The sequence below is a fragment of the Nuphar pumila genome, chromosome 13 (genome assembly GCF_984573655.1).
Source record: "Nuphar pumila chromosome 13, dmNupPumi1.hap1.1, whole genome shotgun sequence".
NCBI lineage: Eukaryota > Viridiplantae > Streptophyta > Magnoliopsida > Nymphaeales > Nymphaeaceae > Nuphar > Nuphar pumila.
Genome location: NC_143261.1, coordinates 84,459,617 through 84,478,252, shown reverse-complemented (window position 1 = coordinate 84,478,252; position 18,636 = coordinate 84,459,617). Strand labels below are relative to the sequence as shown.

At 37.4% G+C, this 18,636-nt stretch overlaps 1 protein-coding gene across 5 annotated transcripts in view; it reads right to left on the bottom strand.

Annotated features, from left to right (window-relative positions):
- The window catches only part of LOC149818946 (mitogen-activated protein kinase kinase kinase YODA-like), a 40,831-nt gene that overhangs the window by 15,023 nt on the left and 7,172 nt on the right, over positions 1-18,636 (bottom strand). For 3 of the 5 annotated variants that reach the window (XM_089984082.1, XM_089984078.1, XM_089984081.1), the window contains exons 1-7: positions 12,851-13,228; positions 9,460-10,352; positions 8,531-9,277; positions 7,641-7,728; positions 7,421-7,483; positions 2,966-3,126; positions 2,769-2,844 (exon numbers count right to left, since the gene is read on the bottom strand). In XM_089984082.1, coding sequence (XP_089840208.1) covers positions 2,769-2,844; positions 2,966-3,126; positions 7,421-7,483; positions 7,641-7,728; positions 8,531-9,277; positions 9,460-10,037 — 1,713 coding nt within the window. In that variant the 5' untranslated portion in view covers positions 10,038-10,352; positions 12,851-13,228. Of the gene's footprint in view, positions 1-2,768; positions 2,845-2,965; positions 3,127-7,420; positions 7,484-7,640; positions 7,729-8,530; positions 9,278-9,459; positions 10,353-12,837; positions 13,229-18,636 lie in introns of those variants that run through there. The other 2 variants (XM_089984079.1, XM_089984080.1) reach the window with 2 other exon arrangements.

Sequence of the window (18,636 nt, the reverse complement as noted above, 5' to 3'; positions counted from 1 at the left end):
GCCGATAGTCTACCCATGATAACATATATCATATTTCACATCATCCATGCTATTACCTCCACCAATGTTCTTCCAGGACATCCTTGGAGCAAATATATCAGCCAGATCAATTGCTCAACCGTACTTTGGCTTATGTGTCAGAAGACACAAGTATGCTCCTTGCCCCTAGGAACATTGACCTGAAGTTGGAGTAAAGTCCGTGTGCCATTTTCTTTTCTACCATGACAAATCAATTGGTTTAGAGTAGGTGTTGCCTTTCCTTTGTCCTTCCCCCTAATTTTTGCCCTATGACCAAGTAGTAGTTACTCTTAATTTGAAGCATCCATGTTCGATTTACAGAGAAATCCAAAAGCAGGTGCCTCAACATGTTTCAGGGAGAACCAGCTAGCTGTAGCTTCTGAATGGCTCCCATATTACCTCATCACAATCCAATAAGCAGTTTGCAACAACTTCCAGCCCCACGCCAAAGTTGTTCTCGCCAGTGACTGACTGGATGTCATTCCCCCAAAGAGCAATAAGAAATCCAAAAGAGACTAGAAAAAATAAGATGATCCCTACAGAAAAGGTAATTCGCAGTTTTGTCATTACTTTCCTCTAAGTTTCATGCACCATAGAAGCTGCTGGAAATGCATTTACCATTGTCAAATTGTGCAAGAGCATAGAATCTGAACAATGTAGAAAAGATTGCTACCAGATGCGTGCCAGCCAGCATATTATTCAACAAAAAACTCCAGGTTACACTTTAATGTAATCAGGGAACCAATCTTTACTAGATATGGTTTATTCATTATGATGTTCTTTGGGTGACATTATACAATCTGGCAATGCTGCCGTACTTGACCTTCCTCTAGACTGTTGGATCAATCCTTCACTTTCGTTTTTCTCTTGTTTTCCTGCTATACTTCAGGCCTATGGAATTGTTATACCTTTATTACAATTGTCAACCATGGTATTACTTTTCCAAGGCATGGTCTTGTCAACAAAGAAACCTCCATTGCGTTCAACTTTTATCTCAACTGTACTACTGCTACCATCTGCTCTTTCCTTGAGCTCCAAATACATCTCCAAGTGTCTATCACCTCATAAGGTTTTCATTTTGAGTTCCTAATACCGCTCAATCCTCATGGTTCCTAATACCGCTACCATTTTCCTCTTTCCTTGCTCATAGCAGACATTAGATGTGCCTCTCGTAAAGAATTTTATTACCAGATTTGTTTTGACATCAGATTTCTTGTTCTTGCCCGGGAAAATAACTAACAAGCTATTGACAAACAATGCAGATATGATAGTCAGAGCAGCTTCTATAAAAACATTAAAACGTATATATTAATGTATAATTGGACCCATTAGAAGGTCTGAGATATGCATGTCCAATAATCATGTTTTGACCAATGATTGGTTATCCTTGAAACATAGGCATGTGAATCTAGAAGGCCTGTTTTGTCTTGAGTTCTGAGACATCCATAAACCTCAATTTATCAGGAAAGGTGTTATCTTTCATCCTAGTCATTTAAGCACTTGACTTTTGATATCCCAGTCTATAGATTTTGAGATTGATTTCATTCACATTATTCACATGTGAAACACATGAGACATCATTGACAAAATCACATACCCAGCCAACAGAACCAGGGACACACTGACCCAATCAAACTCGAGCCTATCTTGTGGTCACTATACTACAAGATTCAGTTAGACTGGCTGTGCTAAAATCAGTTTTCTGTTGGATAACTTGGGACAGCACAGGGTGCCAAAAGCACATCAAACCTAGGATGAGTCTTGAGGTACCTTCCACTAATCCCATGTGGAAATGAATGTTAGATTGAGTTACCCTAATCAAAGCCAATCTGATATCCAAGCACCAAAGTGACACCACAATATGAACACCCACCAATATCCATATTTAATAAGAAACCCTTATCCTGGCATCTTAATACATTTTTAATTACATCAGTCTCAATCTGATTACATCAGATCTGGGTCGCGTTATGGTTTCAAGCCCCACCGTAAAACCTCATGCTTGAAGCCATTCTACTTTGATGGAGACTCCAACAACTGATATTGTCCTTGTACTTTACCCTCATGCTTTTCTTCTTAATATCTGAAAAAACAAATGAAAGTTCTTCCCTAGCATACTAGTTGATTGTACTAAATTTTTTCCTTGCCTTTGTAATATCGATCTGAAATACAAGAGGTAGTGTATCGTACATGTTGAAAACGCCTGAATATTCCTAAAGAATTGCCTGTGTCATCCCATTCGGAAATTCAAATTGAAATTCAGTTCATAAGTATTTTCCATGTCCTTGTCTAATGATGCACATACCAATATCCCTCTCATTCATAACTGAATTCCACAAATGTCAGAACTGGAATGTGTTGCCAGTGCTTCTTAAAAGGTTGAAGTATAAACCCATCCAGACAAAAGTAATGGAAAGACAAATAACTTTCTACAAAGTTGAATGGAACATTGGAATCAGAATTCAGGGTTATAGTTTATGCAAAGAAACCCAGACAAAAACTTTCACCGTGCCACATGCATAAGAAAGAAAGTGCAATAGCAACAAACTAGGAGCAGCTCCAAACCCCAGTATGAATATGATTTCACTATGTTAAAACCCAGCATTCACTTATCCTAGACACTGACAAACAGTATGTGTCCCCAAAGATTTGATGAAAAAATCTAACACCAGAAGGCTGTAACAGCTAAAAGAGACGAGTCAACATCAAGGGAACAGATCAGAACAAAAAGAAGAAAACCAAAAACATACATGCTTTGCCATCCCAAAATCTGCCAGTTTTACACGGCCATTTGGGTCCACAAGTATATTTGCACCTTTGATGTCCCTACACAAGACATATAAGAATGAGACAAATTTCAAAGAGAGGATCTTGGATAAAATAGAATGTCTAAAATAAATAATATAACAAATATAAAACACAAAATCTAATAAGCACTAGCATACACCTGTGTACAGTATTTTTCGTGTGCAGATATGCCAGACCAGAGAGAATTTGTTGGGTATAGCTACGAATTACAGGTTCACTGAATGCCCCATATTCCTGCAGCAATTTGTGTATGGAACCACCAGAAACATATTCCAGGTATATATACAACTTGTCATCTACCTGCTCGGAATAAAGATTCAACATAACATCACTCAAACATTAGAGCATGTTCAGGTCAAACAATGAATTGATACTCTAAAAGGGCATGAAAGATTTTCGTAAAGAGCCATTAAGCATGTTGATTGACCTAAAAGGTAAAAACAAGGCTGTTGATTTGAATTAGCGAAGTACAAGGAGAGTGCTAAATCTAAAAACTTTCAGCTAGTAATTTATGCATGTGATGACAAAAAGCATTCAAAGAGGTATGCAGGCACATGAACACATGAACACATGGACACACACACACACACATAGTATATATGTGTGTGTGTATATACATGATGGCCAGGTCGACATGATTTCCAATCTAGAAGAAACAACCATCTTTTACTTTTTTTTTGTGTGGATTCAATCAATATACATGGTTTGTTCAGTGAAAACATGTTTCAAATCATGCTATTGCAAGGTGTAATCAGGTTTTCCAAGAGCTTCAACAATCAACAGCTGACAGTGCACCAAAATTTCAAGATTAAAAAATCTTACCTTTTTGCCAATCCAAGGTGCGATGTTAATATATATATATATATATATATATATTTCTGTGCATGTAAACTGCAATACCCATCAGGGGTATTTCAGTCATTTCATCATTGCAATAGGTGAGAGTTGGATTGACGACTTCTTTTTTATTTCTTTATTTTTCCTGTTTTTTGACTGTTGTAAAAGTAGCCGTTGGAGTTGGTCCAACAGCCTTAGTTGTCAAAGGTGGCACCTAGGCGTCCCAGGTGACCTAGGTGCAGCCCCACCGCTTGGGCTATTGGGTTAGGGCGGTGGGGCCCTCTTTTATCACCTAGGCTGAAAAGCCTTTTTTGACCTTTTTCTTTTAAATTTGATTGACCACCTGGTCAACCTTTTTCCAAAAAGGTGGTATAAAAAGGAGAAGGGCGGTGCCCTCTCTCTCTCTCTCTCTCTCTCTCTCTCTCTCTCTCTCTCTCTCTCTGCTGCAGCAAGAAGAAGAATAAAAAAAGGTACGCTCTCCTCTCGCCTTCTCTCTGTTTCTCGCTCTCTCTCTGTTTTTTCTCTTTTTTCCTTTCTTTTTCCTTTTTTTTTCCTTTTTCCCTTTTTCCTTCCTTTTTTTTCCTTCTCTTTTCTTTTTTTCTTTTTTCTTCTTCATGTGTTTCAGTTATTATATATATATATATATATATACACTGTATTTCAGTTATTATAATAATATTCTGTGTTTGTGTGTTTCATTTATATATAATTTGTTCTACTATTTCTGAGTTATGTTTGTGAGTTATATATCTGTGTGTGTAATAAATATATGATCTGTTTGACTGTTCTTTTTCACAGTTCACACTTAACATGCACCCACACATATCTGTGTATGCAATTCATATATAATCTGTTTGACTGTTGTCATTTTTCATATATGATGTGTGAATTGTGAGCTTTGTGTTGGATTGAATGTGTCTAAATTTTTGGGATATTTTTGAATAGTGCAAAATTGTTAGTGCTTCTTTTTTTATGAAGTTTGGGCTTTTTATTGGATTTATTAATTTCTGTAAATAGATTGAGTTGTTTTAGGTTATTAGCTAATGGTAAAATAATGCATCACATCAATAGTTTGCGGCTCTGATTTTGTTGATTTACATGCATGCACATGTGCACACCCACACACACACACATGCAACCTGTAAATTTTGGATATTATTAATAAATAAATAATTCATATTTATCTTTAAGTTAGAAATGTGTTTTTATCATTTAAATCTCATTTATTGGTGTTTAAATGCTCAATTATTCATTTCTGGCTAACAAGGGTAAAATTGATAATTATAAAACTATTTCAGATATTTAACAACCAATTATATTACTTCTGATCAAAAATATGTTTTTAAGAGTTTTGTAAAATATTGACGTGATATCATTGAATTTTGGAATTTACTAGATGAATTTAGCAAGTTAAAAAACTTAATTTTTAACCAAGGAGCATTTTTGTTATTTTAATCAAAAGTACTATTTAAAATATTTAATCTATGTTTTGCAGTAACCAAATTTGGTGAGATGTAGATGTTGGTGTATGCAGCATTTTCTATTCAGCAGTTAATATTTATTGGTGGTTCACCTTATCTTTCTGGATTTTTGAGAATTTCATATTTTTAGAGATTTTGGTATTTTCAACCATGCACCAGTATTTGGTGCATCGTTGCTTGAGCGATCTTTGCGGATTTCGAAACCCCTCAGACTTTTGTGTTTCGATTTGTTGTTTTTCACATTATTAAAGTAAGTTTCATTAACTGAACTTGTAGAGAGCATGTTTAGGCACTAATTGCGTAAGCATGATGTTGTGCTAAATACTTCACTAAATTACAAGTTATGCGCACACACCGCACGTAGTCATGGATATCTAAGAGTGCTATGGTTTCCTATATGTTTAATTAATTTGAGTGCAGGATATACTAAAAATGTGATACTTACACTAAGTATCAAAACAGTTATAAGCCAATGTGCATTGAATGCAATGCAATACGAAATGCAAATCGAGTAAATGCCCGTGGTAAGTACGTGGTTCAAATGCATCACCCAATAAATTTATTTTTATTGTAGCACTTTCCTACTCACACACGCCACTTAATTGTCGATATCTATTGTGATTGTAGTTCGGAGATCATACTGAACATGATTTGAATGTATGAAAATAGAAGTGATTTTTTTGTCGTACTCGTCATGATTTTAGATAGGAGTGTGTTTGTTGCATGAAAATGTTTAAGCATGCATTTGTGTGAATGAATGTTGCATAAATAGAAGTGTTTGTTTTATTAGTTTCTTCCAAACCAACAATCATCCAAAAATTCTGTTATGGAGTCTTTCTTTCTTTCTTTCTTTCTTTCTTTTTATGACTTTCTCAGGCCCTCTTGTTGCCTCCCTCATACTAACTTGGGTTTAAATAGTATTTTGTTTTCATATTGTCACGGCTTAAGTTTTTGCTGTTTTTGTCTCTCAGTGACCCCGTCCATCAGGACAGGCAGTTTAGCTGGTTTCATAATATATCAATATTACTATAATCGGAGTTTTGAATAGTTTGCATAGTAGCACAATAGAGACAATGCACCATTTTATGTCATAAATGATCCATGAAATCAATGCCTATTCGCCTACTACAACACTTTGTTTGGATGTACTTGTGTTTACTGCTTGCTAAATATTTACAGAAATAGCAGATTATTGTTGTTTGGATGACAAACTGTTTGAAAAGGTTTCTAAATATACATTTAAGTTGGACCCAATGAGGTTAAACAAGTTTAGTAAATCAATTTGACTTATAAACATTTACAACAAACAGCAGATTATTTTTGTTTTGATGAACCTATAACATATTTTGAAAAAGCAGAAGATTGTTGACAAACTGTTTGAAATGGTTTATAAATATAATGTGTGGGAGTATAACAAACACCCCCCTTGTGATTACTGAACGCTTAAACAAGAATTAGTTCATCTTCTGCCAAATAAAAGTAAGATAAGAATTCCTTCCAAACCTATACCCACTTTTTTTAAGACCCATCAAGTGCTTTCTTGGAAAAAAATCGGCAAGTGATTGATCTAAGAAAGCATGTTATTATCTTTCGAAGGAAAATGGTGGGGGTATAGAGTATGATCACACCATTAAGTAGATCATGGACTTAGAGATGAAGGTGGACAACCTTCTGAGATGTTAGTAGGCATTTCCAAAATCAGAACATAACACTCATCTTGCTATTTTGAGCCTCAGAAACAAGAGTTCATACTTCATGCAGATGAAGTAACATTAGTTGCACAAAATCGCAGAAATTACACAATACCATCATATGGTATTAGGCAATACAAATAGCTTGAAAGAAATCCAAAAAGGTTCTAAAGCTAAGGATCTCCTGCATACATTATACCCGGTTCTTTTGAGACACCTCAGGTCCTTTCTTGGGATCAAAGTGGCAAGTAACTCTAAGAAAGTATGTTATTGATCTTTTTCGATGAAACTGGGATGGTGCAGTGTACAGTATGGTCACACCATTAAGTAAAGCATGGCCTCAGAGATGAAGGTGGCCAACTCTCTGAGATGTTAGTAGGCATTTCCAAAACAGAACATAGCATTTATCTTGCTATTTTGAACCTTTGAAGTATGAGCCCATGCACTGAAGTAGTATGAGTGGGACAAAAATTACACAATACTACCATATAATATTAGGCAGTACAAATAGCTTGAAAGAGACCCAAAAGGTTATAAAGCCACAATAAATGCAACAAAGAAAATGATGATTAGAATGAGGCTTACTATTTCGGATCCATAGTACTGTACTATGTTTTGATGCCGCAAGCGACTGAGAAGAGCAATTTCCTGTTAAAGCATGTGGTCTTAGAAATTCACAAAATTCTGACTGGCCAATCAAGAGACGTTAAAGTAAACAACTGCAAGATTTAGACAGCAGATGTAAAAAAATAAACCCTTCAGACAGGAAGTAGAACATGTTGCAGATCCAAGAAAAGGTACTTGCCTGTCCCAGTTGCTTTGCACATTCTTTTGATTTTGCATCATCAGCAAACAAAGTGACCTCTTTCATTGCACACATCTCACCACTCTCACTGAAGATAAGAAAAAGGATCACAAAGTCAGGTCATGGAATAAAAGTAGATCAGGAAAAAAATTTAGAGCGTGAATGTGTAACAACAGACTTTTAACAGCAACGACCAACAATCTCAAAATCATGAGTAATATAATGCTTGAATGTATATCAGAAGAAATTCAATTCATTAGCAAATAATCTTAAATCCATGAATTCCTTATTACATGATTCACGAGCAAGTACAACTAAGATGTTTGAACAAAGTACAAGTAATCTTTCAGGGGTTTGCACAAAGGAAAGACATGACCTATGTCACAGGGACTCGGCTAGCAGGGTGCCGCACCCACATCGACGCGTGTGCGGTCAACCTGACCCTGGGTGCGTTGACCGCACCCAGGGTTATTTTGGTCCATTTTTTGTGTTTTTTTTTATTTTGCCCTATGAAATGGGCTGCGGAATTTAAAAAAAAAAATCTGGGGGGGGGGGGGGGGGGGTGCCCCCCTATAACCCCCCGCAGGGGCGGCCCCCCCTGGACCCCCGCCCACTGACCGCGCAGCCGCGCCAGGGGAACCCCCCGGACCCCCCTTATATATATATATATATATATATATATATATATACATTTTTGCCCCTGCCGCACCCCCGCACCCGGGTTTTTTGGAAGTGCCGAATCCCCGCACCCATGTGACATAGGACATGAGAAAAAATAACATGACACAAATCTCAAGTATGTAAAACCAGCAAGATACTTTAAGTGAAAAGCCAATAAATGCACAGCACATTAGCACGTTTAACTATGATGTCTATGAGAATATACATACTTGCTAAATCCAAGATAAACATGTCCAAATGTGCCGCGGCCCAAAAGCTTTCCTTTTTTCCAGCGTGAACCAGGACTGGGGGGATTCTCTGCCCTGCCAGGGCTCCGTGGGACTGAGGAGTTGGTTGCTGATGTGTTTGATGAACAAAAGGGATTAGAATTAGATATTACTAATGGAGGCAGAGGTAACTTGTGAGATTGTTGTTGTTTTCCGTCTTCTTGCCAGCTAGTTGGTGATTCTGGGGCTGGGACTCCAGCACGTGGATGCAATGGTGTGACAGCGCCACTGTGTATTCTAGAGCTAGGGCCAGGACTTGTCATTCTGGGGCTGGGTATTGGAGAACACTCTGGGCTACCTCTACTAGGTTGCCAGAATAGTTGTCCTGACATATCTCCACCCATAGAATTATGTCCAGAATTGTATCCTGATCCTGGGCTGGAACAGTGGCCTGACCCAAAGGGTGCAACCTCAGGGTATGCCTTTGCTGCCCAAAAGCAACCATTTTGTTGCTCAGAACCAAAGACCTGCAATGGACTTCTAGAAGGGCTTGACATCGAACTATCAGGAGCACTTCCAAAAGCATGATACTGAGGAATCTGTAAGCTGGGTGGGTGCTCAATGGTGCTTAAGGGTCCACGTATCTTTGAAGTATGAGGAATCTGGTAGCTTTGGGGTAACTTTGCTGGTTTGGGTGTCTCTCTTGAATTCTTTTGGCTGAGAATAGGAGAATGACCTGGATGTATCACACTTCAGCCACAGAACACCCCCCCCCCCAAAAAAAAAAGTCAGCCCCACTTTAAAATAAAATATAATAAGATGCAGTAAATCAAAGGTATCTGATGGCAGCATAAAATAGTCACTGTTGCAAATAAACTTTATTAACAATTGCTTGTCGAAAACATAATAAATAAAGTCGGACGCAAACTAACCTGGAAGGTCTGTTAGCAACACTTTTATTGGAATGTTCATTGCCGCTAGGACTAAGATGACCATATCCAATGGCCTGACGTGGTTCAGTTGGATCATCGCTATCAATCGAACACTCACTAGAAACAGAGGCAGTCCCAGTCCCCAAACCTCCATCAGCATCAGTAACATCAGGCTTATTTAATGTCCTCTCAGGAGCAGGAAGAGGAAGAAAGGATGATGGTTTTCTATGCTTGTTCAATTTTGATTGGTGTTCGCTGTTTCCTGGCTTTCTAAGACCTGCACATGAAGGCTGTGCACCTGGAAGCGGCAGTGGTTGGGCATGCGACCTATCAGCAAAACTTTGACAACGCGAAACTTGGTTAGATGGTGATGGTGATCTAGACTCTGCTCGGGAACCAGAACCCTTTTCTGAAACTGTGTCAATGCTGCGTCTTCTAGAGCCAGCTTTAGATCGAAAGCCACTTTTTTCTTCAGATAAGATCTTCAATTTTCGAAAATGCAAATTTTCAAATATGCTATCCTTTCCTGTCTTCTTCTTTGCTTCCTTGGAGGAAGATTTCCCCCACCATGAAGGCATACTGACAATGGTACAGCTTGCAGAAAATGTTCAACAGTTTCCTTTTCACTTTGGCTTGCACTCCACTAGTCCCAATGGGTTTCAGAGATTCCTTATAAATAACACTACATTGGCATTAAATCAATACAAAATTGAAGCCCCATATGATGAGAAGTTCTGAACATTATAAAATATATTGATCCAACTAAAGACGAGAAGATCCAATAGTAACTTCTCACATATATGGGTGCTTCTAGCTTGACCTACTAAATGCAGATCATCCTTCAACCATAATATATCTGCGAATCAAAATAGTAGAACTCCTGGGAGGATAACCTGCACAGAGAACCCGTGTTATACATCTCTTGGAACAGTTGGACCAACAAATAATGGCTTGTTAAGTTGAATATAGAACAATTGTACAGTTAAGACATGTCTTAAGGTAACCCCTCCAAACAGAATACATTGAAGATAGCAGAGATAAAAAAGGAAAACCTCTAAGAACCATCCAAAACCAAGCTCAAACATTCGTCTACCTATGTCAGTACTAAAACATGCATCCATTACTTCATTCCGTGAAAAACCCACTAGTAATTTGTTAATCATATTGACCATGTTAGAGTAATATAAAAAGTTATTGCAATTCTGATCATACTTGCACTGTGATACTCTGTTCTTTTTTGCTCTAACAATTCCTATATCTCTTTGCCTAACCTAATGTAGATAATAAGCACTACATCATATGCAAAGAGTATAGTATATTATATCTGAGTTATATTACATGGACACTTAACCTAAGCTGAAGTGTCGGTGTCGGACACTTCTCAACACCGACACTCCTGGACATGGTGCCAACACGCCGTTTTTAAAATTAGAAAAATCCAAAAATTTAGACATGTGTGTCAGGTGTCCAACACCTTAGATTGTGTTTGAAGTCTGGACACACCGTGTCCAAGGAGTGTCCAGTTTCTTGCATAAAAGACAGGAGTGTCCAGCTTTATGGACACTATTCTAAGGTGTGGAAGATACATGGAAAGTATCCATCGCACATTGACACTCCCATTAGTGTTGATGATTTGTTTTTGACATTTTGTACTTACAATCTTACATGTTCATAAAACTGTAAATTATCAAGGATCAAATTACAAATGGGAAAGGGATGTGCATTTTATATTTTATGATTTTGTTTGCATAATTCTTTAAATATCTCTTTTATCTCTTTATATATATATATATATATTTCTGTGCCCAAGTATCTAGTTTTTTAAGACCCATCATGTCCGACACTTCTTCCCGTGTCAATGTCCAAGTAACATAGTATCTGGGCAAGGAATGACCAGAGGCATATGAATCATGCTACTTCATCTATAACTAACACAAACAAGTAGGCTTAAACCAGATCACTGAAGTAGCTTGACCACAACTAAGAACATGTCTCTCTGCATATAATTTTACACTATTTTCATCTGCAATATTCATGTATCCATCGATTGTATATGAAAAGTCCCAATATCTTTCTTGCTAGTGTTAAAAATTACCTTGACACCCTATCATAAAACTTCTTGCAAATTATAAATGACACATGAAAATGCATCACTTACTCGGTTACTCCTCATCTCTAGACCTTTCAAAATTTAAAACTAACTCAAATTGAATATATAAAAGCAAATGACTGCAAACTTATCCAAGAAACTTACTAATAGAGCTAAGAAATACCCTTTGATGACCACAGATTCAGACCACTGTAATACTCAGGAAAGTTGCTATTTTCCCAAAGTTAAGCAACAAATTCTCAAAGTGCTTCGGCAAAATTGTACCATAATTCCTGAATGATTTCATCTTTATGAACACATTCAATAACAAGATTTCTACAGAAGCACCGATCACAATTTGTTGCAAGAAGAGGTAACAAGTTAGAGGCCACATATACCAGTAAAGTTCATATTTTCCAATCAGTATATGAGTAGACTAAACACGATGGAAGAAGTAATGTACTCGATCCAGAGGTCTTTAATCTGTGTGTTCTAGCCTGATTCATATGATAACCTGACCAACTACGTGGAGTACATTGAACAGGCTTTCCTCCTCTACAGCATATAATTGCAGTACTCCAGTTCAAACAAAAGGAAAAAATCCGAAGGTCTAACCAAACCTTGAGCAGCCCATGCCTAGAGTAATTTGACAGAAACAAATAATTCATGCAACCAAATATGCAATATCCAAGCATCTGATGCCAAATCTCTTTCATTATCCTTCCTTGAACATCACTACCAATTGCTCAATCCAAACACCAGATAGAAATCGAATCAAACTTAGTAAAGAATACAAAGTAGCCATATTCCCCAGCTGTAAAAAAGAGAGTCTAAACTACACGAGAACGACGAAAAAATATGAAAAAAAATAGCCTAATTAGGTAAAGCAACTAGCTATCGGCTCGGAAATGACAAACCCGAGTCTAACACCACTTAAGTCGGTTAATGCACCCACAAAAAAGCCAGTATCAATCACAAACACAAATATCTCTCTCCCTCTACGCCATCTAACATCATTCGTTCCATGATCCATGAATCAGTCCCGATAACGATTCATGAATTTCGCAATTGGAATGGAGAAAATCCAGACCACACTAGAAACCAAGCCATCCTTCCCAGTTCCAACACTCCCTAGGGCTTCCTACTTGCACCACAAACCCTAATTCCTAAAAATATGCCTACACCAGTACATCCCCCGCCGATCCACGTAACCTTAAACCCTAATCCCCAAAAGCAACACGGCACCCACCACGCAGACACCCCATAAAAAAAAGGAAGAAGAAACCAACCAGAAATCTGTACCTAGCGTTCGAAACCCGCATCTACGCCACCTCTGCCGGGGGCGAATTTCACGGCCGCCGAGATTGATCGCCTGGGACTGGGAAATGGTGGGGCCGGGGGTGCCTGAGAACCATGGAAGGCCGGATCTGGGTAGCTGGGCTTCCTCTGTGATGGTGGGGAATGGGAAGGAACTCACAACCGGCGAGAATTCCTCGGAAAAGAGTGTCCGTCAGTGTGAACAACCAAACGTGGTAAAAGGGAGAATTAGGAGAATGGAGAGGAGGAGAAAAGAGAGAAAGCAAAAACCCTAAGTTTTTGGTTGAATCTAAGAAGGAAAATGATCTCTCAGAGGAATTAGGAGGCCTCTCTCTCTCGCGCGCGCGCGCTGAGAGAGAATGAGACGGGGCGAAAGGAGGCGATTCGGTCTGAAAGCATGGACTAGAGAGAGGAAAAGATGTAAGTGTGCAGCAGCCCGTGTGGACTGCCCTCCAGCTCGTGGGACCCACACGACCTCTCTTTCTCTCTCTCTTCATGGCATGGGTGATGTGCATAAGGAGCATCATGCGTGGATGATGATGATTGGAAGTGACATGGCTCCATGCGTGTTTCTTGGGCCCACAACGGGCGGTGGGGGCGCATGGGGCATGATGATGGGATGACATGGTTCCCTGTGTGGTTGTGGGACCCACTTCAGTTTATCTACATTTGTGGGAGTGGGGTTTGGTGTAGCTTGAGAGTGGGTCAAACCCAAAGATATGATGTACACTTGATTCACATGGATCCAATCTTTGTAACAAAAAAAAAACACTGCATAGATTCAATCTCTTTACCCAAATACTAACTTTTGAATCGCATGTTTTATTCATTATTTTAATGTACACCATATGTATTTTTATGAATTGCGAGCTGTTCAATTTTCATTACTTCAATTTTTGAATGGTGTTGTATTGAGCATGATAAAGTCTCTTAGTATATAGTAAATAAACCATGTTAAACACATCTATGTTATTAGATCTAACATTCGGTGGTTAGATCCATGTACCTTTATTAACAGTAATTATTTATATAAAAAATACATATATAATTCTTTTATATAAAAAAAAAACTTTTACAATGTTAAAAAGACTTTCATTTTGATAATGGAAGAAACCCTAACTTTTGGTTGAATCTGAGAAGCAACAGGATTTATGAGGAACTATGAGGCCTCTCTCTCTCTCTCTCTCTCATGGGTGATGTGCACATGGGGCATCATGCGTGGTTGATGATGGTTGGAGGTGACATGGCCCCATGTATGTTTCGTGGGCCCACTTCGCCTCCGAAGGCGGTGGGGGGCACATGGGGATAATGACAGCTCGAGGTGCCATGGCTGCATGTGTGACTGTGGGACCCACTTTTAGTATCTTTATTTGGAAAGGGTTTTTTGGCGTAGCTTGTGTGTGGGATGAATGCTGAGGGGGTTAAATGCAAACAAATGGTGGTGTCCACTTGATTTACATAGACCCAATCTTTATAGCAGAAAAAAAAATATAGATTCTATTTTTTTACCAAAAACTAACGTTTCATCATATATAGCATGTTTTATTTATTATTTGTATGTGTTAAAATTGTTTCCAATTCGATATTTTAGGTTATTTTTAAATCATTCGCATTTTCATGAATTATAAGCTGTTGAATTTCCATTATTTAAAAATTTTGAATTTTGTGTTGCATTGAACATGATAAAATTTCTTGATATAGAAAAAAAACATGTTAAACACGTCTATGTGATTATATCTAACATAGTAACGTTTGGTGGTTAGATCTATGCAAATAAGAGTGTCTATCATGGTTTAGAACCGCCACATATTTTCTCTTAAAAATAAATTTTAAGTACCTTTATCAACAATGTTTATCATATATATAAAGGAAATACATAACTTTTTACATAAAAAACACATTTGTAGCATAAAAAAATGTTCATTTTTATATTGGAAGAAATAATTGTTTTATTATCATGCAAACGAGTTTATAATAACATTTTAAAAAGTGTTTTGGCATATATTTTTGGCCTCGTCCTCCACAAACATTAGAGCGTATAGTAATTTAGATTTTGGAGGATTGACTAGAGATCATATTAATTTCCTCTACTGAATTTTTGTGTTTTTCTTGGCAGTTCATTGATATCTTTGAAGAGCAATAAGCAGCGTCATATTGCTTTGTCTACAACTAAAGCAGAATATAAAACTACGGCATAGGTTTCTGTAGAAGTTTGTAAAAGAACTTTTTTGTACTGTAACAATATGAGTGCCATACATATTGCTAAAAATCCTGAATTTCATGAGGAGATAAAATACATTAAAATGATTGTTACTTTACAAAAAAGACATATGAAGAAAAAATCATTTATATAGAACATGTGAGCTCAAAGGAGCAAGTGGCTGATGTGTTTTACCAAAAGTTTAGTTCATTCACACTTTCAGCCCTTAATTTACAAACTTAAGATGATTACCTTAACATCATCTCAAGTTTGAGGGAGAGCATTGAGAAGTGTAATATATATATATATATATATATATATATATATATATATATATATATATATTATGCTATCTTTTTATGTAGCAAGTAGTTAGTGGTTATGCGTCAACAGTTTTTTTTTTTTTATGTAGTGTAACCACAAAGAGTGTCAACCCTTTAAGATGTATCTCTTCTTATTCTTTTAGTAATAAAGCTTGGCCCAAAGCTTCTTCTCACTTTCTTCTTGTTGTTTCTTGTTCTCTTGATTGTTTCTTCAATAGATGAAGCATTTGTCTTTTTACTATTGGGATGTGAAAAGTTAAGATGAGAAAGGCAATGAGTAGAAAGTAGGAGATAATGTAAGGGTGCATAGTTTGGTTGATGATGAAAGAAAAAAGATGGGTAAAAGAGATTAGTAGATGTGTTGAGAGAGGGGGAAGGGAAGGATAAAAGGAATGCCTTGGACTAATGGTGCACTCAAAGAGTATACAATTGCTTTGGTACCATGATGACCTGAAGATGGTAGAAGATGATGCTTCACTTCAGTGGAGGAGAAGACAACTTAAGCCCCAAAAAAAGCGTTCTCAAGTTTGTGAGGCATTCCCTAGTTGGGCATTTTACAAAGTCACATAAAAACAGTAACATATACAACAATGTCAGCAAATAGTCACAGCTCTATCATACATGAATAAATAAATATGACCGCATCTAGGGGTGGCAATCGGGTCGGGTTGGCGGGTTGGGTTGGCGTGTCAGCATACCTCAACCCGAACCCGACCCGTTTATTAAACGGGTCAGCTGTGGCAAACACGAACCCGACCCATTTAATAAACGGGTAACCCGACACGACCCGCCAACCCATTTAATAAATGGGTTGGGTCGGGTAAACGGGTTTTCAGGTTCGCGGGTCAGGTTGGCGGGTTGACGGATCGGGTAGGCAGGTTGGCGGGTCGGGTTGACGGGTTGACGGGTCGGGTTGGAGGGTCGGGTTGGCGGGTTGATGGGTCGGGCAGACGGGTTGGCGGGTTAGCGGGTCGGGTTGGCGGGTTGACCCACCCGCCTAACCCGTTTATTAAACGGGTCAGCCGGGTTGGCGGGTTGGCATACCCCCAACCCGAACCCGACCTGTTTAATAAACGGGTTACACGGGTCGACCCGTTTATTAAACAGGTTGGCTTAAGCCCAACCCGAACCCGCCTAAGAGGCGGATTGGCGGGTCGGGTTGGCGGGTCGTGTCAGAAATTGCCACCCCTAACCGCATCAATTGAAAGGAAAATTGTCAATATAAAATGATACAGGGAACCCAAAGCACGTAGGGCATGTGAAATAAATATTTAAATTCTCTTGATCACTCAGTTAATAACCAATCTTCTATCCCAAAGCACGTATCTTACAATCTTCTATCCCACCAATACTTTTAATTTTATTTACTCTCTTTAATGTTTCAAATCTAAGTCAAGTACTCAATATGACCCCCTGCCAAATGTGATTTAGGTTGATCCAGTTACTTTTTTGCCATATATATGCTATTATTGTTATGAACTTCTAACTTATCCAACCAACTCGAAGTTTTTGTATTTTAAACCAACATACATAATTTAACCAAATAGATAAACTATAAAGTTGGCTTGTGCTTGCTCAAAACCAAAGCTGAAGCCAAGCTTACATTGTTGTATCCAATTTGGGAATACATTCAAATGTATTTGTGGTTAACCATTCTACCTTTTCCTGCCACATACGTGGATTACTATGGAATAGGGATATCAACAATATGGGTCTAGATTGGATGTCCAACCAAACTGAACTACTTCAGTTAAATTTGAGAATGTTTTGTAAGTTCAATTGGTTATATAGTAAAGCTTAATTTTGCGAATGTTTCCTAAATCCAATTGGTTAAATAACTGCTTTCAAACTTAAGTGCTTGATGGGTTTTAACCCCATAAATGTTTTGGCCATGGTCTATTTACGAGGAATCTATTAGATCATCTGTTTTAGATGAAAAATGATATTTAAAGCCTAAAAAATTTACAAAGATTTTGGACCGTTGATTTTTAGAACCTTATAAAAATCCACCCATGTGTCGGAATCGAACACTTCAAGGGCTGATCCCTATAAAATCAAGCACATAAATCACATTTGTATGGTAAGAATTTAAAAATAAAACAAAAAACCAGAAAAACCAATCAAGCACTTATCACAATCACCTTCTCTCTCTCTCTCTCTCTCTCTCTCTATATATATATATATATATATATATATATATATATATATATATATATATATATATATATATATAATGTGTGTGTGTGTGTGCGCACACACACGCTTCTATGGTGGTATGATGGTACACACTTGATTTACGTAGCTTTAAGTGCCAAAAGAAAAATCTAACTATTGGATCATGCTTAGCATATTCTATTTAGTACTTTCATGTATTAAAGTTATATATATAGAGAGAGTAATGGGTATGTGCTACATGAAACATGCTAAATGGGTTTTTTCTGTTCTTTTGGTATTTTTTCGCAGTTTCGACCCCATAAATATGTTGGGCGTGGTCTATTTACGAGGAATGCACACTTGGATCATGTGTTTTTGATAAAAAAAATGATATTTGGAGCCTAAAAAATTTATAAATATTTTGGACCGTTGATTTTTCAAACATTATAAAAACCCACCAATGTGTCGGAATCGAACACTTCAATAGCTAATCCCTATAAAATCAAGTACATAGATCACATCTGTACGGTCAGAATTTAAAAATAAAACCAAAAAAATCCTGAAAAACTCATGCTGCATGTTTCATTTAGCACATACCCATTTATATATATATATATATATGTGTGTGTGTGTGTGTGTAAATATTGGCTGCTAATGAAGGTATGAAACTAATGAGTAGAAATCACTTTTTTCTTCAAAAAATACTGATTTTTTTTTAGATCAAATGTTATGGATGTGATCTACATGGTTTGTTTAGTAGGAAACTTGTTTTGAATCAGTTGATTATGACAAGTAATTAAGTTTTTAAAGGGGTCCAAAAATCAATGGCTCACGACATGCAAAATTTCATTACTCAAAAGATCACACTTTTATATAACAAAAGCACAATCCAAAGCTTGATCATTAGCAAACAAATCATGCTGAACACATTTGTGTGGTTAGATTGAGTCGATACAAATGGAACCTATGTTTTCTAGCTCATTAGTTATGTACCTTCATTAGTAGCCAATATATATATATATATATAAAGAGAGAGAGCATCCAAACCAATTATGTTTGAGATAATAATCCTAGCTAGACCCCCTTTAAAAACA